We start from the raw sequence: 27560 nt of genomic DNA on the forward strand, positions 1-27560 counted from the left end.
TTTCTTTTGTTAAAGCCAACAAAGATTCAGTAGCATGTAAATCTTAAACGCTGCAAATACTTCTCTTTGAATTCTGACCAATTGTCAGGGAAAATTGCACTAATATGTCTTGTGTCTCCTTTTCTGACTCACTCATTTACTGTAAATTATGCTGCTCTCTGACTGACTGTCTTCTCACAAAACACTATTGACTAAAATGTCTTTCCCTCCATACTTAAACTAATTTACTGAAGTCTCTTCACATAAAGGAGAGTGTTGGAATTTGGCAGGTCAACACTTTTACAGACAAACCAAAATCTTTCACACACAATTTTAAAGATTAACTGAAAGTGAGTGTTATATGACTGCATAGCTTTTCATGAGCTGAACTAAGACTTTTTCTATGTACACATAAGGCCTATTTCTCTCAAATATTGTTCACAAATCTGTCTAAATCTGTGTTAGTGAGCACTTCTCCTTTGCCGAGATAATCCATCCACCTCACAGGTGTGGCATATCAAGATGCTGATTAGACAGCATGATTATTGCACAGGTGTGCCTTAGGCTGGCCACAATAAAAGGCCACTCTAAAATGTGCAGTTTTACTGTATTGGGGGGGGTCCGAAAACCAGTCAGTATCTGGTGTGACCACCATTTGCCTCACGCAGTGCAACACATCTCCTTCGCATAGAGTTGATCAGGTTGTTGATTGTGGCCTGTGGAATGTTGATCCACTCCTCTTCAATGGCTGTGTGAAGTTGCTGGATATTGGCAGGAACTGGAACACGCTGTCGTATAAGCCGATCCAGAGCATCCCAAACATGCTCAATGGGTGACATGTCAGGAGAGTATGCTGGCCATGCAAGAACTGGGATGTTTTCAGCTTCCAGGAATTGTGTACAGATCCTTGCAACATGGGGCCGTGCATTATCATGCTGCAACATGAGGTGATGGTCGTGGATGAATGGCATAACAATGGGCCTCAGGATCTCGTCACGGTATCTCTGTGCATTTAAAATGCCATCAATAAAATGCACCTGTGTTCGTTGTCCATAACATACGCCTGCCCATACCATAACCCCACTGCCACCATGGGCCACTCGATCCACAGCGTTGACATCAGCAAACCGCTCACCCACACAACGCCATACATGCTGTCTGCCATCTGCCCTGTACAGTGTAAACCGGGATTCATCCGTGAAGAGAACACCTCTCTGAAGTGCCAGACGAAATCGAATGTGAGCATTGGCCGACTCAAGTCGGTTACGATGACGAACTGCAGTCAGGTCGAGACCCCAATGAGGACGACGAGCATGCAGATGAGCTTCCCTGAGACGGTTTCTGACAGTTTGTGCAGAAATTCTTTGGTTATGCAAACTGATTGTTGAAGCAGCTGTCCGGGTGGCTGGTCTCAGACGATCTTGGAGGTGAAGATGCTGAATGTGGAGGTCCTGGGCTGGTGAGGTTACACGTGGTCTGCGGTTGTGAGGGCGGTTGGATGTACTGCCAAATTCTCTGAAACGACTTTGGAGATGGCTTATGGTAGAGAAATGAACATTCAATTCACGGGCAACAGCTCTGGTGGACATTCCTGCAGTCAGCATGCCAATTGCACGCTCCCTCAAAACTTGCGTCATCTGTGACATTGTGCTGTGTGATAAAACTGCACATTTTAGAGTGGCCTTTTATTGTGGCCAGCCTAAAGCACACCTGTGCAATAATCATGCTGTCTAATCAGCATCTTGATATGCCACACCTGTGAGGTGGGTGGATTATCTCGGCAAAGGAGAAGTGCTCACTAACACAGATTTAGACAGATTTGTGAACAATATTTGAGAGAAATAGGCCTTTTGTGTACATAGAAAAAGTCTTAGATCTTTGAGTTCAGCTCATGAAAAATGGGGGCAAAAACAAAAGTGCTGCGTTTATAATTTTGTTCAGTGTATAATCGGGGAAATGAGCAATTGAATATCCTACACCCCAGCTAACAAAAATATATTCAAAGAATGTTTTGCTATGGTTCTCATTAAGTTCCTGTTAAATAAATAGTTATTTCTGAATGTTCTCTGAACATTCTAAAACTAGTAACATTAAAAAACATTAGACGAACATGTAACTAAATGTTTCAGGAAAAAACGTTTCACGAACGATCTATAGCCTAACCTAATGTTTTTGTGCTAACTTCTTGAGAACATTATTAAAGACCAAATAACACTGAACAAATGTTTTATTAAGGTTACTGGAAGAATGTTTGTTCATAACTTTGCCACAACAGTACTGAGAAAGTTCCCTGTTCGCTGAGACTGGCTCTTATGTATTCAAAATCACTGATGCTGACAAACTAAAAATTCTCTAATATTGGCCGATAACTAATACTATACTAATATACTGTGCATTTGTAAACCATAAATGGATTTCAAAACGTCTTTTCCCTGTCAAACGCACTAACACCAAACATAAGCTTCAAGCTGGAAAAATATCTTTCCACCCATCCATACAAAATGCAAAAGTACATTTTCCATTGCGCATTACTAACCCAAGCCCTACTACATATTCACACGCACATTATCTGCGTTGCTTTCGTTTTGCTGGGATAAAAACAGGGACGGTAAGCGTGAAGATGTGAGGGAGGAGAAGATAACGGGGTATCAGTGGGAAATACGCACGTAAGAGAGAGAAAGAAAGAGGGAGGGAGAGACGAGTGAGGGAGAGGGAGAGAGAGAGAGAGACAGAGCGCGGATATTTTGCCAGGAACCCCTGGTGTGAGGCTTGTGCCTGCGCGCTCGCTGCATACTCGTCAGCACCACGCGCACGGGCAGGGTGAGTACACGTTTCTTCAGTCTGTTTTCATTGTCCTTTACTGTTCTCAACTAATGCGTGACAGTCGAAACACATTTGAACTTTTGTCAAGTGTTATTGGCAGAAGTTACAGAAAACGAACGGGTGTGTGTTTATGGTTGTGCGTCGACCGTGTTACAGAATCCCAGCAGGTCTGTGAGCGCATCGCATGTTATGTTAATATGAGCGGAACATTAATCATAGCACGTTTGAGAGTTGTCTGTGGTCCGTTGTGAATTGTAAACCTCCAGAGTCATTTAGGAGACTGGCATGCAGTGAAAACTAACATTTGCAGCTGTTTTTGTGTTGGTGAGTGAATGGTAGCTGAGGTAGTTGAGTGTGTAACTGGCTCAGTCAAGTGCCTCAGGAGGCGCGCGCTGGCATGTAGGTGGGAACTCCATCGTTACTGGGCCAAGGTCTTTCCATACATTAGCCTACATCTGGTTTGGCACTCTTTCTCTTCTCTCTGTCCCCGTTCCTTACTGTATGTCTGTTGTTAACACTGTATTTATTGTAATACATTCAGATATCTACTAAATATCTTGGGGTTCCTTTAAACAAAAACATACAAGAAGATTTAAAGAGACAGTTCACACAAAAAAATCTGTTTTCACAAAAACCTCACGTCTTTCTTTTCTCTGTGGAACACAAAAGACGAATGTTTCAACTGCTTTTTTGCAATACAATAAAAGTAAATGGGGTCCAAAACAACACTGGACCTCATGGACTTTCATTGTACGGTGGGGAAAAAAACACTAAGACATTTTTAAAAAATATTTTCTCATGCATTGCACAGAAGAAAGAAATGCATACAGGTTTGGAGCAACAAGAATTTTAATTTTTTGGGTGAACTGTTCCTTTAATATTTTGGATCAAGTGCACTTATCCCACATTGGCATCATACTGCATCTGTTTAGAAAGATTTCCTTTAGCAAAGGAAAAGATCAGATCTTTAAAAAATGCAAAAAAAAGAAGTCAAAATGAAAAGAAAAAAAAAGTCAGCGTTGACTGACCGGGGAGTCTGAGGTCAAACTTGGACGGACTGATTTTGTCATGGAGAAGTAACCTCTCTTCTACATCAGTACACGCAGCCTTGAGGGGGCAGAAGCGCTGCGGGCGAAAGAGTCCAGAATAAAAAAATCCTCTCAGTGCAGACAGTCAAGCTGGAGTTTGACACTGTTGTGTTTGCTTCAAAGCACTCAGCACCAGCACTTTTCCTCCACAGTGTTCTCGCTGTGCCTTTTTTCACTGCATTGCAAAATCTGTCCATCATTTGCTGGGGTTCATCATCTGTTGACAGCCAGTGTTAAGGCTTGTGTCATTTATTGCGGCAGGACGAACGGCAAAAGGTTGCACTTTCTGATATTCACAGATGGCACTAAGATCTCGTCTAGACACCTGAGATTCAATTTGGAAGCCAAGAGTCTTTTTTTTTTTTTTCTCTTTCTTACTTTTTCTCTTTTTCTCCCTCTCTTGTTGCTCAGGGTGCTGCGCTGAATCACCAGCTCTGAGAGACACACAGGAAATGACAGCATGAAAAAGCACATACACACTCTCTCACACACACTCTATACAGCCTCAAAAATAACCATCATAAAAGTCGCCATAGCAGCAGCAGCTGAGTGACTGCGGAGACAGGAAACTGATTCTTTCAACCTCATGCATGTAACCGAATGACAGCATTCATTTCATTAATCTCATGTCAAATAATAATCTTTAAATAGGTAGAGAGCAAATGACAGGATGAAATCATTCCTGTATCAGCTCAGCACAGATGCAGAGACATTGACAGAGAGCAAAACGCACATTTCGCTTTGAAAAGACCTTTCAAGTTATCGTCAGCGCTGTCATCCGTTCACCACCGAGACAAAAAGCATCCCTCATTAATTAAGAATCGATCAGAGCTCAGCTCTGGGTGAATCAGAGAGATGCACATGGTCAGAAAGAGGATCTAATCTTAGTTTTACAGAGAACATGACATACTGTACACTCTGACATTTACATACTGCCATTTTTAGTTAGCTGCCCCATATATGGCCTCTCCTCATTCTAGTGTCTTTTCTTGCCCTCTGTTCCTCTACAATATGAACATTTCTTTCTCTTTTTTTAATGCAGTGTTGCTATTGATTACTAAAACTATTACAAATCATTTTCGTTATTTGAAATAAAGCTGGAAATAAAATAAATACATAAAATAAAATATAAATATTAGGTGAAAAACTTAAAGAACTTAAAAGAAAATTAGAAATCTCGCATTGGCAACTAACTGAAGTAAAATAAGTTTAAGTTGAAATACTAAAATAACTTAAATTAAATTAAAATTGAAATAAAATCAATTGATGCTAAATAGAAATATTACAAAAATAAAAAATGATTAACTTAAAATGAAAACTGAAAATATAATTCAAAATATGAATAAATAATATAATAGTATATGAATAATAAACAATACTAAAATAAAAATATTTTAAAGCATTAAAGGAATAGACTGCAACAGTTCCCGCCCCCTTTTTTCAGTGGCGCTGGTTCCGTTTTTTTTTCCATTAATTTTTCCCATAGGGATAGAGTCTTCGTTCAATAGTTATAAGCCATGAACCCAGCCAATCAGCTATGAGGTGAATCACAACACTACAAACTTTGATTCGAAGCAAAAAAGTTTTTGAAAATCGGACAAAAAGACAAAGGTATAAGACTGTGTACTTAACGGCCTTAGTGAGGGAAAGAACTACAATCCCATTGCGAACAGCATAATTGAATTAAAAAACGATGGAAAAATATAAAACTACTCATTGACAAATGTTGATTATATGTATAAAAACAATTTATTTTAAGTTTATTAAAAAAGAAAAAAAAGAATTGATGTTTTACTGTTTAACTTAAAAAAGTAAGTTACCTGGTTGCCTTAACATTTTGAGTTCATTGAAATTAAAAATTTGAGTTAATACAATGAAGACGAGTGGTTTAATCAACAGAAACCCAAAATATTATGTTGTCTAAACCACGTTAATTATTGAAGTTGATTTGACAAAAGAAAAAATGGTGCGTTAACAAATCATGAAAATAATTTTGAATGTGAATGACTCGATTACGTCATTCACAGTGCTTTATGCAAGTGAAAAAAGCTATTTTGGAGCGTGTTGATTTTTTACTCTAATTGGTGTAATTTTCTGTACAGCATCATGGGTAATGTAATTTTCCATTAGGAATTACACTGTTAAACACGATTATTTTAAAAATAAGCTGAAATATTGCGGGCTGAATTCTGAAAGTAATTCTATATGTGAATGATTGTTTCTCTAATGAATATCATCAATTTCACAAAGCCAGTCTGATTGATTTGACTCATCTAGTTAAGTTCAATTCACCTGATACAATTATCGGGTCACTAACGGCTCACTGGAGGGGAAGATTATCATTGAAAAATGACTTAAATTTCTGTCTGTTTCTCACAAAACTGTTGTATGGCTTCAGACGACTACAGTCATATGGATCCATATGGATACATTTATGGTGCCTCGGTCCAATTCATTGTAGAAAAGTGAAAAGTACAACCTTTTAAAATGTCTCTTTTTGTGTTCAACAAAATAATGAACGTCATAGAGGAGAGTAATTAAGGAAAGGATTGAAATTTTTGGATGAACTAATCTAATAGCAGCTTTTTGTGTGTCTGCATCTGCGTTTTTTCTCCATACGGACGAGGTCTGTGTCTCACAGTAAAGCTATGACTCATGACTCTGTAGGCACTTGTGTGTGATGTGAATCACTGCCAATAATGTTTCACTTTCTGCCTCAATGACTGCCACCCGTTAAGCCTGGTGAACTTTGACCTTTTGTGCGATTGGTTGATAACCGCCACAGTGGGACAGGAACTATCTCTCATGATCTTTTATACTCCTCCTCTTTGTTTTCTCTTGGCATTTTTTTACTGATGAACTGAAGAATAACACAGACTGTGCAGAAGTGTCTGGATTTTATGGTGCTGTTTCACTCCCCGCTGCTCATATCTTTGATGTTTTTGCTGTGATTTGGACCTTGGGTGCTGACGGTTCATATGTGTGTGTGTGTGTGTGCAGATGAGCTCTTGCAGCAGCAGGGCTCTGACTCTGCTCTCCACAGTGTTTGGGGCGTGTGGACTGCTGTTGGTGGGGGTTGCCGTGGCGACGGATTATTGGCTACTGATGGAGGAGGGAATCGTACTGCAGCAGAACCAAACTGTCGATGTCAAGATGGCATTGCATTCTGGCCTCTGGAGAGTGTGCTTCATAGCAGGTGTGGACACACACATATATGCAAACACACTTAAGGTCTTCTATAGTACTTTTTGATACAACTTTTGGATGCCAAGGACGCAAAATAGGATGATCTGCCTGCAAGGGACCCCCTTTACAATATATATATTTTCTTGATATATTTAAATATTTTATTTAGTTTTATACACTGCCATTCAAAAGTTTGGGGTCATTTTGAAAGAATTAAAGGCTTTATTTAGCCGATAAATTGATCAAAAAGTGAGAGTAAAGACATTTATGATGTTACAAAAGATTTCTATTTCAAATAAATACTGTTCTTTTGAACTTTCTATTCATCAAAGAATCCTGAAAAAAAAAAAAAAGGTTTATGATTTCCACAAAAATATTAAGCTGCAAAACTGATTTCAACATTGATAATAAGAAGAAATGTTTCTTGAGCACCAAATCAGCTTTTTAGAATGATTTCTGAAGGATCATGTGACACTGAAGACTGGAGTAATGATGCTGAAAAATCTGCTTTTTACATTTTAAAATACATACAAATAGAAAACAGTAAAATGTACTAATATATAATTTAGTATTTTTATATATAAATATATAAAATATGTTATGTCTCCTTGTGTAAAGACCCATTCAGGAAAAGTAGTGTGAAAAAGACAATGTGTTGTTTGAAACATTAAAATAATTGTATAATTATAATTTAATTATAAATTATAATTTAATAATTTATCATTGTGCTAATGCCAAATCAAATTATTAAAATATTATATTTATAATAAATATTATTTACTTTGTGTTAAGGTAAAGGTGTACCTTAACTGTGTCTTAACTTTTTTTTGTCCAAAGGCCTTAATAATAATAAAAACAAAGATATGACATCCAAAGTATGTAAGGTAGTACAACTAGATCTCTTTTATTGAATCCAAAAGGTTTTAATTATATTTTGCTACGTATAAAGGTGTTTTAAAGATTTTGAAGTGTCAAAAGGTCATTCGGTTTAACCGTCCAAAGGCCAATACAGCCATTTCATTTGTGATTAAAACCTACATCTTAAAATGTAATAAATGTATATATTTTTTATTCTGGCTTGATTTTATAACATCATATATCAACATAGCACAAAAATGGTATTAAAATTATACAATTAAAATTAATTGTATAGAAGCCGTTGCTTTGTTATGTGAAAGAATGTCCGGAAGAATGAATTTTATTGATGTCATCCGGAGTAACCAATTTGGACCATTCAAGTCCATGCAAGTCATGCGGTCAAGATCATGTGACAGGATGTGACATCATTCAGACACCTGCAAAGGACCACATGGTCGTGAAGCAAAGTAACTAACTCTCTTTTAACTATTTGAAAAATTAATGTTTTCACTTGCTCATACGCATGTCCCGAAACATCAGGTCATTCGGTACAACCGCTATAAAACATGGAAAATGTTGTAATATTTTAAAAACTTGTACTAAATATAAAATGTTTGATTGTCCTTTTGCTAGCTAGCTAGATATCAGCCTGTTAGCATTGTTTGAAAATATTGTCATTGGGTATAACCAAATGTGTCATTCGGTAAAACCGAAATTTTGGTTAAAATGAATGACTTGTTTGGTGACAAATTTTGTCCATCTTGTAAAAAATTACAAAAGCAGTGTTAATTGATTATAAAAGCCACATAATCTCATTGTTAACACTTAATAAAACTTTAAAAAATTAATTATGTCTTCATTATGTTTTTTTTACACTTTTAAAAACCTTATACGTCAATGACCCATTCTGGTTTTTTTTTTTTTTGTTTTTTTGTTTCATACTGTTAAAGTGCTGTCAATAGGATAAAATTATCATGATTATTTCCATGATTTTTGAACAGTCTTTTAAAGAAAAATGAAAAATAAAGCATAATAATACTAAATTCAGTAAATGATTTAAGAATCATTAATGCAACATATTTAACTGATATCTAAAATAGAAATTTCAGATTTGTTTTGTTTTGTTTTAAATAGTGTTTTGTTGTTTGAAATATAGGTATTCTCCTCTGTTATTTTCCTAGTTATTCATCCATTTATATATCTGTTTTTCCTGTATTTCATATATACATGTATCTTTCATTACATCCTTTGTCTCACTCTTTTAGGTACAGAGAAAGGTAGATGTGTCGCCTCTGAGTATTTCACAGAGCCAGAGATTGAAATCACCACAGAAAACACTGCAAATATCCTCAGTGAGTGAACGTGAGTTCTCGTCAAAGTAACATGTCCACATCTACACACACAACTCTCACGCACAGGTATTTTATGTTCTGGCAGAGATGGTGCGGACAGCTACGCCCTTCCCTATGGTGTCTCTGCTCTTCGTTTTCATGGCCTTCATCATCAGTAACGTGGGCCACATTCGTCCACAGCGCACCATCCTGGCCTTCATTTCTGGAATCTTCTTCATCCTCTCAGGTAGCGAGAAACCTTTACGTATATAAGGTGAACATTGCTCTTTGTATCCCTTTATGGGTTATATCTCAGTTTTTAGACATTTTACATTTATATTGAATATATTATAGCTATTACAGCTGTAACTTTTAGAATAGATGTTGTGCCATCTATAATTATGTCATCACAAAATAAGCCTGGAGGAACATTTTTTTGAATCAAGTCTCTTTCTAAAATACTCTTACTGTTAAAAATAGTTCATAGCATGTTTAATGCAGATCCTTTTCAGGAGGATTAGATGTGTGAGGACTTTGTGTTCTGTACTCACCAGAATGCAGCAGTACCATCTGTAGTGCATTAATGATGTCTTCTCCAATCATAAACCTGTGTCTGAGCATGAAATCACTCCATCTGTTTAGTATTTATCAGTTTTTGGAACCAGTAGATGCAGTGCCAAAAATTCTTTGGTGGAAGTGCTGTATTTGAATTGCTTTAGTTATTCTGTAAAATAACAAATCTATCATATGGGTGCCATAACTAAGCCATCTGTCACGTGAAAGCTTGCATATCTTTTGTTCTTATTATTTTCTCATGAGCAAAAACGCAGTCATCTATTCCCGTAGGCACAAATGCCTGGTGTGTCCCATATTATGTAAATGTGAAGATTAAACTCATCAGTCAATGGTGCCACATTTATTTCCCAGTAGAAATATCTGAACGTGCAATTCAGTTCTGCACCAGCAGAGGTCAGCAAGTTTATAAAATATGAAACATGCTCATTAGTGAGAATCAAGCAGTAAACAGTAGTAGGCATTGCTACTTGTCTACATATAAAAAAGCTCCTCTGAAATCAGAGACATTGTTTATTAACAATAATTGTTTTTATAAATCAGGTGAGTTTCTGTTTTTCTCATTTTCAGTATTATTACAGGGTGTGATGTAATGCTGCTTTGTAAAGTATCTTGGTCAAGCTATGTTTATGGGGGTGGAAGGGGGACTATCCTGCCCCCTCAGTCAAGATGAATGTGAAAATAGATTTTAATCATGAAATATAATCAACAGACTATTTTAAAAATCACAATTGCCATGTGCATAGGCTTTCTAACATTAAAGGGTTAGTTCACCCAAAAATGAAAATTCTGTCATTAATTACTCACCCTTGTGCCGTTTTACACCCTTAAGACCTTCGATGATCTTCGGAACACAAATTAAGATATTTTTGTTTAAATCCGATGACTCAGTGAGGCCTACATAGGGAGCAATGACATTTCCTCTCTCAAGATCCATTAATGTACTAAAAACATATTTAAATCAGTCCATGTGAGTACAGTGGTTCAATATTAATATTATAAAGCGACGAGAATATTTTTGGTGCGCCAAAAAAACAAAATAACGACTTATTTAGTGATGGCCGATTTCAAAACACTGCTTCAGGAAGATTCAGAGCGTAATGAATCAGCGTGTCGAATCATGATTCGGATCGTGTGTCAAACCGCCAAACTGCTGAAATCACGTGACTTTGGCGCTCCGAACTGCGGATTCGACACGCTGTCACCGGCTCTGTATTTGTGGTGCTGGTGTATTTGGATATGTCTGTACTAGCTTTGCACACCTAGATTGGCGAATATTTGCCCTTTCTTCCTTGCAGGATTGCTCAAGTTCAGTCAAATTCTGTGGTAAGCAGCAATGGACTGCTCCCTTCAAGTCTATCCACAGATTTTCTATCAGATTTGACTCATGGCTCTGACTTGGCCACTCAAGGACATTCACCTTCCTATCCTTAAGCCATTGCGTTGTTCTTTTGGCAGTATGTTTAGGATCATTGTCATGTTGGTAGGTGAATGACCTGCCCATCTTCAGCTGTCTAGCAGAGGGACGTAGGTTTTCCTCACAAATTTGGATGTACTTGGCAGCATCCATTTTCCCTTCAGTCCTGACCAGTCGCCCAGTCCCGCTGAAGAGAAACACCCCCACAACATAATGCTGCCACCACAATGCTTCACAATAGGTATGGTGTGTTTCGGGTGGTGTGCTGTGTTTGCTTTTCGCCAAACATAGTGCTTGGACTTTTTAAATTTTGGTCTAATCAGACCATATCACCTTTTGCCAGGTGTGTTTTTGCATAGCGCAAACAAGACTGAGTGTGACACTTTTTCAGGAAAGGCTTCTTTCTTTCAGTACTATGTTTGGCATGCTATGTCCTTGGATTGCTAACAAGCAGAGACAGTCCACACTGCATGTGGCACATTCATGATAGAGGCGGGGTGTAGTTATGAGGCTTTACCGACAGTTTGAGGATCCAATGGAGTTACGAGGTTTAGTGACAAGCTCTTTTTAATACTTTTCATTGGTTAAATATTTGCAAAACCCACAGACAGACGTAAAGGGTAACCAATAGTAACAATTTATGAAAGTATATAAAAATGACATACAAGGTTTCCGCCTGACTATCGAAGCACAAGATACTCTTTGGATGATTGTCAAATCATGCTGGAGAACATGATAGTCAGGTTTTACACAAACTTGTGAAGTTTGTGCTGCTTGTGTGCTGCTGTCATTAAAGCAAAATATCGAGCTCTAAGAATTATTTGGTAGTATTTTTTTTTTTTTTTTTATTTTTCACTAGTTTTACTCAAATTGTTATACTTATTATATACTTTGTAATGAACAAAAATATTAAATAAAAAAAGTGCAAAATAAAAGCATTTTTCCCTCATGAACTTGGTTTGAACCCCACTGTAAATGTGCATGAAAAAGCACTTTCATAACAGACCGCAGTGAGAATCTAACCCTAACCTACTGTGAATGTAGAACTTATTTGTATGCAGATGTCGCTGTTGTTTACTGCATTGCTGCCTCAACCTTGCACACGGCCAGAAAAGACCTTCAACTTTATCAGAAACTCTCTCCTCCTGCAGCACAAACTTCCTGACAGACTGCCCTTGAAAAACACCTTTTTACTTGTCCTTTTCTCTCTGTGTTCTCTATCAGGCTGCTGCTGAATATGTAATGGGAATTTCAGACTGCTCGGGGCTGATAAAAGTGCTTCAGTTGAAAGAAGCCATTAAAAAGTAAAGATCAAGCATGCTGATAGTGCCGTTAGATGGAGCGGCTGTGAAATGTAGCTGATGTTTGCAGGAATGTTGTGTTTTTGCTTTTTGTATGTGGGTGAGAGAGACTCAAGTCGGTCATTCTGCTGTTGCGATAAATATTACAGTCATTTCTCTGGGTTGTGCATGTTGAGCTTTTCTCACCCATTCTCACCTGTTCCTCTTACATTTTTGCTGTTATTCTCTGTCCTATCTCACACACATACACACATTACTCTGCTCCCTTCATTTTATCTCCTATGTCCTCCATTCATCTCTGTGCGGCAGTGAGGAGTATGTGGGGCTGTGATTTATTTAGATGAAGCTGATGTCCTCTCATCAGTGGCTGGGCAAAGCCCTGGAGTATGTATTTGTGTATCTGTTGACTTGGCCGAGGGTGAGCAGTAAATCCTCAGGGGTCTGACAGGAAGGCAGATGTTCATCACAGTGCAGTTATTTATCTATATTGTTTATTACTGTTGTTGTTATTTCTCCTTTTTTCATGTAGCTGCATTTAAAGGTGCAGTAAGCGATTTTCGGGGAAACACTGTTGATATTTGAAATCAACCCAAACAAACACACCTCTCCCTTCATTGCTCTGCCCCCAAAATGCACAAACACGCAATGCAAGAGTGGATGTCTCTTTTGTCTTTATCATAGCTGAAGCGAAGCAATATAATGCTTCGTGAAAAATAAAGCAAATATTATACTGGAAAAAGAAGCCCTTATGAAAATTAACTATGGTTTTACTACGAATAAAACCAAAAAACCATGTTTAATTTTCATAAGGGCTTCTTTTTCCAGTAATATTCCTTTGGCCTTTTCTCTTTTTTAATGTCTCTCAGCCATCTCGCTTTCTACAGTCTTTCTTCAAATCTACCTCTTGCTCACTCTTTCTCCTCTGCCATCATGAGTGGACACGCCCCCTGTTGCTGATTGGCTACAGTGTGTTGTGCTGCTTGGTCTGATCCACTTTTAACAGCATTTCTCAGAAATCACTTACTACACTTTTAAAGGGGTCATGAACTGCATTTTTAAAAACTTTATGTTCTCTGAGGTCCACTTATAATGTTATCAAGATTTTTACATCAAAAAACATTCTAATTTAGAAGTTATTTAGATTAATTTAGAACGCCCCCGCCATTACACACGTGGAATTGTTTTGAAAACTTCTGATGTTGAAAAATATCTTGTTACATATATGAAACATTTGCCAACAATGTGAAATATATATTTATAAGTCTTGGTTGTGGCGAATTAAGTTTAAGCACAGTTATAATTGGCAAAGGATGATTTACAGTATTATGATAAACGGAATTATGAATGAATGTACCGTTGTTTGTCATAGTTCATCCTTTTCGATAAAGGTGAAAAATGTATACATTGTCATGTTTTAAATAAAATTAAACGTGTTGTAATGTCTTACTGATAACAAAACAGAAGATGTCGCTCACTGAAGCTTTTATTCAGGATTACAGAAAATGGCTTAGATCAAAATAATAACAAAGCAGAGTATTCTACCTGCTTTCTTCCGTATTCGATAAATCCAATACATTAACCACATAAATGCAGAAGCAAAGGAAAGAACAGCAAATCACAACTATTTAGTTTGACTGCAGCGCTACAGTATAAATACTCAGTACATATCAAACGATTTGGATCAGACAAACACATGGTAAAATGAAGCGAACAAACGAACAGTGTCATACTGACGCGATCTGACTGGAACTTCGCTAAAAATAAAGTTCATCCATGCTTTCTTAATGTTAGGAACACAAGGAAGGAAATACAAAGACTGTTTTTCCCTACTTCAAAACGTGTTGTAATCCTCAGAGACATCTCTATCATTTTGTTGCTGGAGTAATCCTGAAAAATTTGATTTCTCAATTCATGACCCCTTTAAAGTTGGCATGAAAAAGAAGTTTAAATCGTCTTTTCTTTCTTATTGTGTTCTTATTCTTATTTCTTATTGATGTATATCTGAGTGAAATGGCTTGTCGAACAAGAAAAAAATGTTCCCACTTCTCAGGGAACTCATCTACTCACTAGCCTCAATGTGTTTATAACACTGGTCTACAGCCAAAATTCTTCTAAAAATAAATGTTGTCAAACTTTTACTAACTCTAGGTCCCTGAGAACAAAAATGATGCTTAAAATTGTTGATTGGCTCTAGTTTTCAAGACATGCTATTGGGTGAGTATATACGACCCTTGAGTTGGGAATTGTAGAGGATAAGTGAGTTATAAAGTGAGTTATAGGTTTCATGTGTAGAAACATTACTCTCAGTTGTTTATGTACAGAAGTATACAGGACGTCATCATCCGGAAGTGCAGGAGTTATGATCACGTAATATGATTGACAGATCTAGACCGAATGAGCGCTCTCTGACTCATAACACACGCGCACCCAGAAGAAAACAGACACATAGTGCTCTGTATGCTATTTCAAGCTGTTCAGATCATAGAATTCAGTGGAAAAATAATAGGAATGATATTCTGTATAATGAAATATGAGTAAACGTGAGAAAAAATCTGTTGTCACATCCATTCTCTTCTCTCTTCTGGAATGCTTTTTTTGGAGTTTACGCAGGTTTTCAAAACAGCGCCATCTTTTTTTCAGGGATCCAGGGTGATGCGAACTTCTGGGTTAGCCTAAAAAAAATCATCATCACTGCAGCATTCTATAAACACTGCAATATTCCATAAAATAAGAATTGTCCATTTTGATTTCATGGTGACTTTAACATTCCAGCTGACTGTTTTTGCAGGAGGTGGCAGCCACGATCTTGGTGTTCTGTTGAATTTTCTTCACTGATTTGTTATTGTCTCTCTTTCTCTTAGGGTTGAGTCTAGTAGTGGGGTTGGTGCTGTATATCTCCAGTATCAATGATGAAGTAATGAACAGGCCACGGGAGCCAGAGCAGTTCTTCAACTACCGCTATGGCTGGTCCTTTGCATTTGCTGCCAGCTCATTCCTGCTCAAAGAGGTCAGAAGATGAAATTTCAGTCAAAAATATCAGTTTATCTGCCTTTTTGTATGTCATTTTGATTGCTCAGAGTAAATTCAAGCCCCTTGGCCTGGAATAGCCAAGATGTAGTCATATTTCTTAGGAAAGCTCCGATGACTTGAGCATATCCATGCTTCTAGGCCTGAGGGGCTTGACAAATGATGGTACTGTAATTATGTCACTTGATGCTGCTGAAGCAGATGCTTTTAACATGACCCTGCCCTGACATACACTTCAGTCGATGGCAGGACCTTCGAGTGCGCTCTTTATGTATTATGAATGTGGATCTTCAGATGTGCTCCATTTTAGTTATTACTCTGGACCTGAATACTGTATTTAGAGCAGTTAATCATATTGTTTTCATTGACTGCAAAAGGAAAAGGTTAAGTAATCTGAGCTCAAGGAGGTCAATATAAGGGATTTTACCATGTATATATTTCTTTCTATTTCTACCTACACATGATTTCCACATGCGTTTTTTAGGTTTTCAAATATTTATGATTCAAATTCAGATGTTATTAAGGTGATTATGAAAGTCATTTTGTGAAGAAGACAAAGTGGATGATGGAGTGGTGAGAGCTGCAGATCACAGGCTGTCTGTCAGCTGTTTTCTGTGCCTATAAAGTGAGGATTAAGCAAAATTGAAGTTCGAAGTCTTTTTTCCCCTGCTTAAATCAGCAGGATCCTTTTACTATTATGGTCGCTGAAGGAAACATTAGATTGTCAGTGTGTGTGAGAGGGAAAATTAGAACAAGGGTAAATAAGATATTTTCAACAGATCAGCATTTTAGAATGATTTCTGAAGGATCATGTGACACTGAAGACTGAAGAAAAATCAGCTTTGCCATCACAGAAATAAATTACATTAAATATATTCAAATAGAAAACATTTAAAATTGTAATAACATTTCACAATATTTTACTGTATTACACTTATTCAGCCTTGGAGAGCAAAATTTTTTTTTTTTTTTTTTTTTTTACCAATCTTATGTTCTAAACACAGGCTTGACAAAATAACTGTTAAGATAAAGCAAGAAAATCTAAAACAAATTTGTCCCATATACTGGACATATGAAATGTGGCAGTTATGACATCACATCTCTTCACTGTCTCTCTCTCATTCTCACATATTCTCTCAGGGTGCCGGTGTGATGTCAGTGTATCTCTTTATGAAGCGCTATGCAGAAGAGGAGATGTATCGGCCTCACCCGGCTCTCTATCGCCCCCGCCTTTCCGAGGGCAGTGACTACAGTGGCCAGTACCTGCACCCAGAGACCTGGCCTCCCCCCCAACGCGCACGGAGCGCCTCTGAGATCTCTAGCGACATCTCCATCCAGCTCACTCAAAACCCTCAGCACCCGCCGAAGACCAGCGGCCAGCAGGGCACATCATCTCCGGGAATCACCGCAGCTTCCAGCCCCACCTCTGGAGCTGGATACCAGCTGCCATCGTCAGGTTCTGGAGCTCAATTTCCCCACAACCATCCCCTCCACCCTGGGGCGCACGGGCCAGCTGCAGCATCCCAGACCCTGCCCATGTCCGCATCACCCGCTGCAGTGCCACCCCCACACTATCACACACATATGCGCATGAGCGCCTCTCCATGCTAATCGCAGAAGGAAGAGAAAGTTTATAGAGTATTTGTTTTTAAATGAGATAATGCATAAACGAGAAACAGAAAATATTATACAAGGCAAGATATAGTTTTTTATATGACGTTAAAAAAACTGTTTGTAGCAAAAGGCCTCTTTTTAAGACTGAATGTTGTTGTTGTGAAATTGTAGCATATTAAACTGCACTGGATCGAATGGGGTTCATGCAGAACACTTGACAATCGCACACACCAGAACTGACAATTCATTTACTTAGACATACACAGTAGTGCACATAAGAGAGCTGTAACTATTGCCTTTAATTCTGGAGATTATATAAAACCGAACTTAAGTTATTTCTCATCATGAAACTGTGAATTGTTTGTTTTATTGTTAACATTATCATCAAATGCTAGAGTGGGAATTACTTGCGAACAAATTTAAAATGTTGAACATATTGTTTGGATTTGAGATAAGAGTGATTCATAAGCCTGAGTTCAGATATATTGCGTATTTCTTGTGTAAATATTGTGTACTGTTGTTTTGGCTGTGATTTGGTTCACTGCCTTTCTGCAGAATGTTGACAAATTTGGTGGGGAAAAACTAAATTAAAATGCTTTAAACGCTCTTATTTTGCAAAACTCTTTTCCTGATTTATCATGTTATGTAGGTCCACAAAAACGCATTTGCCTGACATCATGTTTTAAATTGCCAGCACTCATAGCGCCCTCTAGTGGTTAAGAAATTGTATTGAAACTGCGGCGTTATGAGAAGCTCTGTCCCTGGTGCTGAAATCATTCAAGGCTGCTTGTCAACACAGACCATGCAGCAAAAAAACAAAACAAAACAAACAAAAAAAAAATCTATAAATGTTTTGAACACCGTCAAATGTTCCATAAGGTTTTATTGCAAAATTAATGTTACATTAATGTGAATGAAAATAATGAATGGTAGGTGTTAACCAGATTTAAACTGTTAGAAAATGGAACAATTTGTTTCTTGCAAATGGCCACTATGATTATTACATCATTAGGATGTCTTTTTTTGTGTTTGTTTGTATGTGTGGTGTAAACTTAAGCACCACAATATGCATTGATCCTGCGCCACTAGCGGCAACAAACAGAATTACAGATATAATGATCGTTTTCAAACAAGTTTCCTGAACACACTCCTTTTGTTCTATTGGTCGAACACACATATAGCCCCGCCCCAAACTCAGGCGTTTGGCTGAGCCAACATTTGCTGTGTCGAGCTGTTTGGGATAGAAATGTTTTATCGCGCCAAAAAGACAGTAAACATTTTCGGGGAAATCAAGGTAATAGCTTACTTATTTGTCCCTCCACTACAACGGAATATTAAATGTATTTTAATATTAAAAACAACAACAACAAATACTTCAGCTTTCAACGACATACTAATGTGAATGTGTGTATATTTGCGTGTGTATTTTCTGCACTGGGACTGTTAAGTGCTTCTCTGCTCTGCGGTTCATCGTTCCATTGCCTCAGGGAAGCGTGCAGTCCAATTGATCAAAACTCTCTCTCTCTCTCTCTCTCTCTCTCTCTCTTTCTATTTCTATCTTTGCATGTTTGTGTTTGAGTAGGATGCCTTAACAGTCGCATTTCAGTAATTCCTTTCGCCAAGGTGTTGCACTTGTGTGTGCGTGCACATATCCTGCTTAGTCTCAACAGCTAATAGATTATGTGTGTTAGTGTGTGTTTATATGAGGGGGTGGGGGAGACTGCGCGTGTGTCAGTCAAGAGTTGGATATAGCTCTCTTTTCACCAACATTACTGCATGAAAGAGCTGTCACCCAGCATTAGCCATTCATGCTCCGTGTGTGTGAGAGGTAGAGAGAGAAAATGAACACGAATATCTGTCGAGAAAACCTTTGAAGGTCGTAGTTCATTGTACTACTATGCAGATGTCTGAGTTTGGTCATTTGACAGTCTGCTTAATGAGGAATATATCTTGGCAAAGCCATGAGCTCACACGAGACTAGACCAATGGCAGGCTCCCAAAAAAAACCCTCCCTTGGTCCAAAACTGGGACTAGTCTTTTCACATGATTACCCATCACGCATTCACTATACTCGACCTCAGATTATTTTATCCACGACCGGAGTGTTGACACATACACACACACACACACACACACACACACACACACACACAGACAGTGAGTGTTTATTGATCTTTTAAACGACATTAAGCATAAGAAATAGACTCTCACCCGCTCTAAGACAATTTTGAGGCATCTGTCGCATTCAACCTGCCATTTTCACTTCCCTCCCTCCATACACCCCCCTCTCCGTCTCTCTCTCTCTCCCTCTGCGGAACTCAGTGCTCTTTCTCAGGCTGGATAGCATTGCATTCATTAGCAGTGCGGTACTAACATCATCTCCGAGATGCATGTTTCTCTTAACTCCTGCGAATGACAATAGGTTGAGCAATAGGTTGCTTTGTGTTTCTGTTATGGTGGGGACTTTACATTGACTTCTTCTGCTAATGATATTTTCTCTCACCTAAACCTAAACCTCGTCACATAACATATTCCGAAACATATTCCGAATAATATCAGCATATGGTCATATTACGATTATGTAAATGCATTACTACATTACTATATTGCCATAAATGGATTAGGCTATGCCAATATTCTGGTTTCTAAAAACTTGAGTGAACAGCTGGCATATGCCTAAATTAGTCAGAATTTTTGGTCATGTTAACGCATTATTCAGAATATCCACTGTAACTGAAATTTTAGCCTATATCTGTGCATGTCCAAACAAATGTAATTCTGGGTGATATTAGATACAGACAATTTTCAGAGATCAGGTAAGATTTATGTAGGCTATTTTATAAAGGAAAGGTTTATTTATACAAACATTACAAGAACCGATCATGAAATCAACATACAGACACATAAAAGCACCTCATATCCTACATTTTGCAGTTCACTGGGTTCTTGTTTGCTGTAGTCAAGGAAATATATTAATTAAATCATTGTGCAAAATACAAACAAACAAATAAATAAATAAATAAAAAAGAGAAAATACCTGCATTATTTCCGCAAGAGAAAATATTGAAATTATTTATTTATTTATTTAGCTATTTATTGGAATATGCTGATTCCAAAGGAATATTGCAACTGCTGTGAAGTGTGTAAAATGATGTGCATGTAAAATTGGTCAGGATATGCGATTTCATATTGTACATTGAATGTTGTCATATTCACATTGTGAATGATCATCTGTCCCAGGAGATGGTGTTTGTGTGTGACGGTGGTCTGGAAAAAGGCTTCAATTTCAAAAGCACAATGGCGCGAATATTTCGTCTGGTCTGCCAGGATTTTGTATGCGACAAGTTGCTTTACGACTCACTCTCTCTCTTTCTCTCTCTCTCTCTCTCTCTCTCTCTCTCTCTCTCTCTCTCTCTCTCTCTCACACACACACTCAGGGGGTAAGGAAAGGGACTGATAGAGCGAGTGAAGGGTTGCGGCGCGGGCGGGGGAGACGCAGTCGCGCACACGCATTGGCTACACGCGCTGTAGACAAATCCGTGCTCGAGTGACGTGGGGACGTGTGCGCGTTGAATATCTCTCCTATACTATCTGTCTTGAGAGAGATTCACATTTTTAACTTGTTTTTTTATTATTATTTGACGACATTTTAAAAGCGTCAGTCCCCGAGACGAGCAAACCCCGCCATTCTTTTCTTTGCTAACTCGTTTACTGTCCATTTCTCTTGATATGCAATTATCTCTCCTCGTCTTCCTCTTTGGGAGCGCGACGGTCTTCAAACAGGAGACAAACTAAACTGGTAAGCAATAATCTCAGATTTTCTGTAGTCTGCGTGTGTGCTCGCGATTTTTGGGGGCTGTTTGGATGTTTCCGTTTGCATGTGTGTGCCCATGTGGAATGTAAAGAGCGGTCAATCGATGCCAAATTGCAAGCTTGCAAGCTCAGCTGTCGATTTTCTCAAAGCTCTTCCCCTGCGTTTGGTTGTCTCTGCAAATGTTTGTTAAATCAAACAGAACGGGGGAAAAATTTGGTAAATGATGACATCGTCTTCATAGTGGATCTGCAAGCGCATCCTCGCATTCATTATGCATGTGAAGCATAAACTCCTCTTATCTGGAGCTCGATGAAACAAACACACTGATATACTTCTGGAACGAGTCTTTTGTGGCCCATTGGACACATCCTGTTCGTTTAGCTTTTTGGAGCGAGAATGAAGGGCTTTTTCAGAGAAAGGCGTCCATTTTCGGTGTCGGTGGAGGGCTCCTCTAATGAATGCACTGCGGCTCGCATCAGCGCCCAGCCTCCCCCTGTCAACTCCCACACTTCACCCTGACCATTTATCTGATCTCACTGATCACGAGCGTGGACCTTTTCACAGCCCTGCTCGTGCATGTTTGATCCATGCTTTTCAATCACATCATGTGACCTTAGGAACATGGCTTTTGCTGTCAAGAGGCCTCTATTTCAGCATTAGGCAATTTTCAAAGGAAAAGATGCATTGGTCACACTGATAGATGATAAAGGTCTAAGGCTCCTGTATGTTTAAATGCAGTAAAATCCTCTTAACTGGTTAAGTGTAAGTTATGTGCCCATTTTAAGACAATACATAACTCTACTGGCAAATGTTGTAAAAAAAGGGAAAATGCATTTTGTTTTGTAAAGCTTCTTTTTTAGTTATCAGGTAATTTATGTTTAAATGTATTTGTTCATGTTTACTGTTGTATTTTTCAGTTTTCATGAACTTTAAGGCATCATGTGGTCTACACTGTACACAGTGTACCACTGTACTGTAAAAAAGCAACTATTAATAGCTGAAACAGGTTGGTACATTAACATTTAAATTAATCATATATATACAGTAGCAGAACTAAGTGTACACTGTCACTAAAATGCCTGTAACATTGTATTTTTACAGCAACATTCTGGCAACTACAGCTGCCTGTTTTGTTGTTGTTGTTGTTTGTTTTTTTACTGTAAATTTAACTAAAAAGTCTTACGCCAGATTCCTTAGGTACACCTGTCAACTTGCATTATGAATGTGTGGCAATATTGCTTATCTGCACTTTGATTTCACCTGCTCAGTTTACAAGTAGCAATATGTCTCCCATTCAGTGTTATTCTGTACAATTTACTGTAAAAAAAAAAAAAAAAAAAAAAATGAATGAATCAGATAGCAGTTAACAATCGCACAGCACAAGCTAGTGATGGCAGTGTCTGGCTTTGGCACAGAAACCTTAATCAACATGATTGTGTGCTCACAGGAAGCCTAAGATGTACCTCCATCATTTACATGGCCTATGACCACACAGAAATGTTTTAATGAAAGAAAACACCTGGTCAGGGCTCAGGTTGTATCGTTCTCCTTTGGAGGATTCTGTTTAAGCAGATTGCGTCTCCTGGGATCATAATTATGTAATACTCTGAAGATTCCTGTGTCAGCATTGCTGTACCAACACCATTTTCCCACGATCTATACAGGAACTGGGAGCATTTCAGAATACAACAAAGGAAAATAAACCCCAGCGGATGGCCTTTTTGCAGTTATTAAAGAGTGGACCCCTGACTGAAATGATCTCCTTTATTCTCTGTATAATTTAAAGGAGTGAACTGTAAAAAAAAATGAGTCCTGCAGCTGTAGTGCTTCAGACATAAATGACAGTTTTCATATTTGCAAGTTGAAGCTTCTGCATGGTTTTGAAACTGATAAATGGTAAAATATGATCAAGACATGGATTATTATTTTAGCAATTGGCTTCTCTTCGCTATGCCATCCCATGAGATGCACATTGTGTTAGTCGTGACACTTTCCCAGGCACACTTGTTCTTTCCCCCTAGACCAATACAGCTTTTAAAACTGCCATACTGCAGCAGACAAACAAAGTGGAGTGAACTGACCCCTCATACACCCGATCAATGCTGTCTATAGCAAAGCTGTATCCTCACAACAACACCGGTAAAAGAGTTTTTCTCACTGCCTACATCAGTGATAGAGGTTTGCACTGTTAAGAAAGATTTAGAAGTTGGTTAAGTAAGCTATTGTTCATATGTAGACTGTTTATGGTCAGTGCAGTTAAGGTCCTGTTCATGGTTATATTAGTGTGGCTTTTTAACCGACAGTGACATCAGATGAGTCAGGCAACATCTGTTTGCGGTGTGCTTACTTTTACCCTAGTGCAATGATGCAATAGTACTAATTTTAAACCATTTTTGGTACAGATGACTGATGTCTTTTTCCAGCAGTTGATGCCAATAGTGATATTTAATAAAGAAACATTTTTAGAGTCCTTACAGCATTTTATATTTAAATACTATATAGAAATCATACATCAACATGCAGCAATTGGATGTAGCAGAGCAAATTCATTTTGTGTTGTGTGATCAAATAATATAATATAATATAAGTTATTTAAAATTGTAATAATATTTCACAATATTAAGGTTTTTACTGTATTTTTGATTAAATAAATGCAGCCTTGGTGAGAATATGGCTACGTTCACACTGCAAGCCTTAGTGCTCAATTCTGATTTATTGCTCCGATGCGATTTATTTGTATATTTGTTTATATTGTTGTTTTAAATGTGGCCAATATCAGATTCCAGTGTGAACAGATCATGGTCCTGGACTGACCCACATGCGCAAAAGAACAATAAAAAAAACACACAGCACATTAAAGTAAGCAATTACGTGTTTATTTATAGTGTGATCTGCCACAGAAACCAGTGAATTTATGCGCAGGCAATATAAAAAACAAAGATGAGGATGCAAAAAAAAAAAAAAAAAAAGCAGAGTTTTTAAACATTTATGATACGAGCTCTCATGTTTTGCTTGCATATAGAGCTGTCACTGTAATACTTATAAGTTCTGACACATCATTGTCCTTTTACTGACTACCTGTCTTGATATAAAATCTTTGAAGTGACTCCCATGAGCACAGAATTGTGATGAATGTTGATCTAGAGTGACGTAAAAGTCGCATGAATTCCGATATGACCGTTCCAGACTGAGGTCGCACTGCAAAACATCTGATCTGTATCGGATTTAGGACCAAATATGCAAGTGGCCCAAATCGGAATTGAAAAGATCAGATTCCATGCGGTTTGTGCTATTTACACTGTCATGACAAAAACAGACCCGAGTCACATATGAGCAAAAAAATCAGATTTGGGCCACATTTACGTTCAGTCTGAAAGTAGCCTAAGAGACTTCTTTTAAAAAACATTAAAAAAAAATCGTACTGATCCCAAACTTTTGAACAGAATATGTGTGTCAATGACGTGACGAGTCATTTTTTTTTTTGTCCAAAGGCCTTAATAATAATAAAAAACAAAGATATGACATCCAAAGTATGTAACGTAGTACGACTAGATCTCTTTTTTGAATCTAAAAGGTTTTAATTATATTTTGCCACAAATAAAGGTATTTTAAAGTTTTTGAAGTGTCAAAAGGTGATTCGGTTTAACCATCCAAAGGCAATACAATGGTTTGGATGTAATAAATGTATATATTTTTTATTCTGGCATGATTTTATAACATCATATATTAACATAGTGCAAAATGGTATTAAACTTATGTGTAGAAGTTGTTGCTTTGTTATGAGAAAGAATGTCCAGAAAAATTATTTTCATTAATGTCATTCGAAGTAACCAATATAAAGGGACCATTTTGGATCAAGTCATGCGGTCAGTATCATGTGACAGGATGTGACATCATTCAGACACCTGCAAAGGACCACTTGGTCATAAAGCAGAGTAACTAACTCTCTTTTAAGTGAAGATCCTAAACGTAATTTAGGGAGGAGCGAGCCCATCTAATCTTCCAATCAACAGCCAGAGTATATAAGCAGCTGCTTACCTCTCTTCAGTCTCAGCTCACCTCCCCAAACTCCACCTTCATCTCAGGTATCTTGCCCTATGTAATCATCAAAATATGTAATATCCTATATTTATTCACTGTGGGTGTTACATCAGAGCTCGAGTTGAAGCTGCTTCATCGAGCACCTCATCAGTGGACAGCAAGCCAAATTAGCTAACCTAATACCCTAAAGATTATATGGGCAAACAAACTGAAAAACTTGAAAAATTCATGTTTTCACTTGCTCATATGCATGTCCCGAGACATGAGGTCATTCGGTACAACCGCTATAAAACATGGAAAATGTTGTAATATTTTAAAAACTTGTACTAAATATAAAATGTTTAATTGTCCTTTTGCTATTGTCCAAAAATATCGTCATTCAGTATAACCAAAAGTGTCGTTTGGTAACACCGAAATTTTGGTTAAACCGAATGACTTTTTTGGTGACAAATTTTGCCCACCTTGTAAAAAATGACACAAGTAGTGTTAATTGATTATAAAAACCACATAATCTCATTGTTAACACTTAATAAAACTTCAAAATTAATTATATCTCCATTATGTTTTTTTTACACTTTTAAAAACCTTATTCGTCAATGACATATATCATTAATCTCAGAATTGTCCGATTCTAGTTTACTGAGGAATCAAACTGAACAGGTGACATATACACTAACATAGCCTCAGATACACTCATTGAGGCTTTTAGATTGTCCTTAGAGCTGTGATAATTAACTTTCCCTTTCATCTGTCCCAAATGGGACCGAAATTTTCATGGAGAATTCTCTACCTTAAATACAGACGTGAGAGAGTGCAAGAGACAGACTGTGATCATTTGTTCCCTTCATGCATAGTCAAACAGAACCTATAGCAATCCGTAAGCAAGAGAAAATGATTCATTCATTCATACATTCTTTGTCTGGATCTCAAAAGGAATTAAGAAACAAGGTAATGCCGCTTGTTTAGAGACTGTTAATTGCTTGTGGGAGGAGATACGGACATCCAGGTTAAGCAAACTAAATGAATATCCTCACTTGGTCTCTTCCTTCAAGCTTCCTTCACAGATACAGCTGCATAACTGGAACTATATTATTGTTCATCATTCATTGAGCAGCTGCCTCACGGCAAATGATCTTTATGTCTGAAGTTTATCTGAAAATAACTTTACTGAAATAAAAGAAGCATGGATTTATTAATGTATTAGAAATAGTAGAAGTAGTAGAAATGCTCATACTTTTTTTTATATAGAGCCAGTACTGTACTGCCTGCTACACTGACTGCTACTGTACCATTCATACAAATACCTATCAGATACCCTTAAAACAAGGGTTTTCAAACTTGTCGTGGAGCACCCCTAGCACTGCACATTTTGGATGTCTCTCACATCTAACACACCTGATTCAACTCATCAGCTCATTAGTAGAGACTGCAAGACCTGAAGTGTCAAATAAAGCCCGGGATACACTGCACGATTTTTGGCTGTCCCCGACGAAAGCCATCGTGAAACAATCGTGGCGATTTCTGTGATCGTGGCTCTTAATCGGTGGTCCTATGTCGTACAGTGAAAGTGGTACAAAGACGGCCATTTTCTGACAGTGTCAGAAATTCAGTATGATCAACGCACAATGTATCTGCTGCTACGACCTACGTCTACTGACCAGCCAATAAAAAACTAGAAAAAAACTTAAATCTGCTTACCTCAACCTCTTTTCCCTTCTTCTTTTGCCGCTTCCTTTTTTTTCAGAATACATACAAACTACAACTGCCAAAGTGTGATTCAACATGGTCTTTTTGGTAACCACTAGCGCATGCTGATGACGTTTTATTCTTCTATAGAAACTTGCATCGTAGCTCAAGAGTCAATGGGTGTCATCATCGTACAGTCTACATGCTTGTCGTACTTAAGTTTAATAGATCCATGTTGCACAGTGTGATTTGTAATGATCTTATAGGATTGCTTAAATCGTGCAGTGTATCCCGGGCTTAAGGAAAATGTGGAGTTTTGGGGGTGTTCCAGGACAAGTTTGAAAACCCCTGCCTTAAAATGATGTGAGTGCAGGTATGATATATTCTATGGTGGGGAATTAAGCCTATATGTGCTTAGTTGTGTTGTCTGAATTTTCTTTGTGCTGTGTTCTGACTGTTGAATTTGAATCTTTAAGGTGACCTCTTCCTGAAACCCTTACATGTTTAGTCTATGCATATTGATATTATGCAAATTACCTCCCCTCTGATAGAGTATAAATATACTGCCTGCTGGCCCATCACAGCTCTTCTCACAGAGTTACATATTCTTTCCTTTATAATATTGGTCATGTCAGCTCATGGTGTAGAGCTTGCCTGGTAAGAGAAGGAGGCTATCACTATTGTGAACTATCACTATTGTGCTCTTGAGCAAGCCACTTAACCAAGCCACTTAAAAGGTTGCTTGAGGGAGACGTCCATGTAACAAAAAGTATACTGTAAGTCACTTTGAATAAATGTGTCAGCTAAATGACTAATTAGTTA

The 27560-nt window shown here is 37.8% G+C and overlaps 2 protein-coding genes across 3 annotated transcripts in view; both read left to right on the forward strand.

Annotated features, from left to right (window-relative positions):
• The first annotated feature begins 2621 nt into the window (after positions 1-2621).
• On the forward strand, positions 2622-17803 carry cacng7b (calcium channel, voltage-dependent, gamma subunit 7b). Of its 2 annotated transcripts, none has more exons than XM_051866404.1 (6): positions 2622-2799; positions 6891-7086; positions 9200-9286; positions 9372-9512; positions 15418-15563; positions 16724-17803. In XM_051866404.1, exons 2-6 carry the CDS (start codon positions 6891-6893, stop codon positions 17192-17194), a joined length of 1041 nt encoding a protein of 346 aa, XP_051722364.1. In that variant the 5' UTR covers positions 2622-2799; the 3' UTR covers positions 17195-17803. The 2 variants fall into 2 exon arrangements, with proteins under 2 accessions (XP_051722364.1, XP_051722363.1); XM_051866403.1 differs by lacking the exon at positions 2622-2799 and adding an exon at positions 6472-6793.
• Positions 17804-20674: 2871 nt separating this feature from the next.
• Positions 20675-27560, forward strand: part of cacng8b (calcium channel, voltage-dependent, gamma subunit 8b) — a 36168-nt gene continuing 29282 nt past the window's right edge. Inside the window, exon 1 of the mRNA XM_051864482.1 lies at positions 20675-20996. The gene's annotated coding sequence lies outside the window, so the exon portion shown is untranslated. The remainder of the gene's footprint in view (positions 20997-27560) is intronic.

This window comes from Ctenopharyngodon idella, chromosome 16, assembly GCF_019924925.1.
Source record: "Ctenopharyngodon idella isolate HZGC_01 chromosome 16, HZGC01, whole genome shotgun sequence".
NCBI lineage: Eukaryota > Metazoa > Chordata > Actinopteri > Cypriniformes > Xenocyprididae > Ctenopharyngodon > Ctenopharyngodon idella.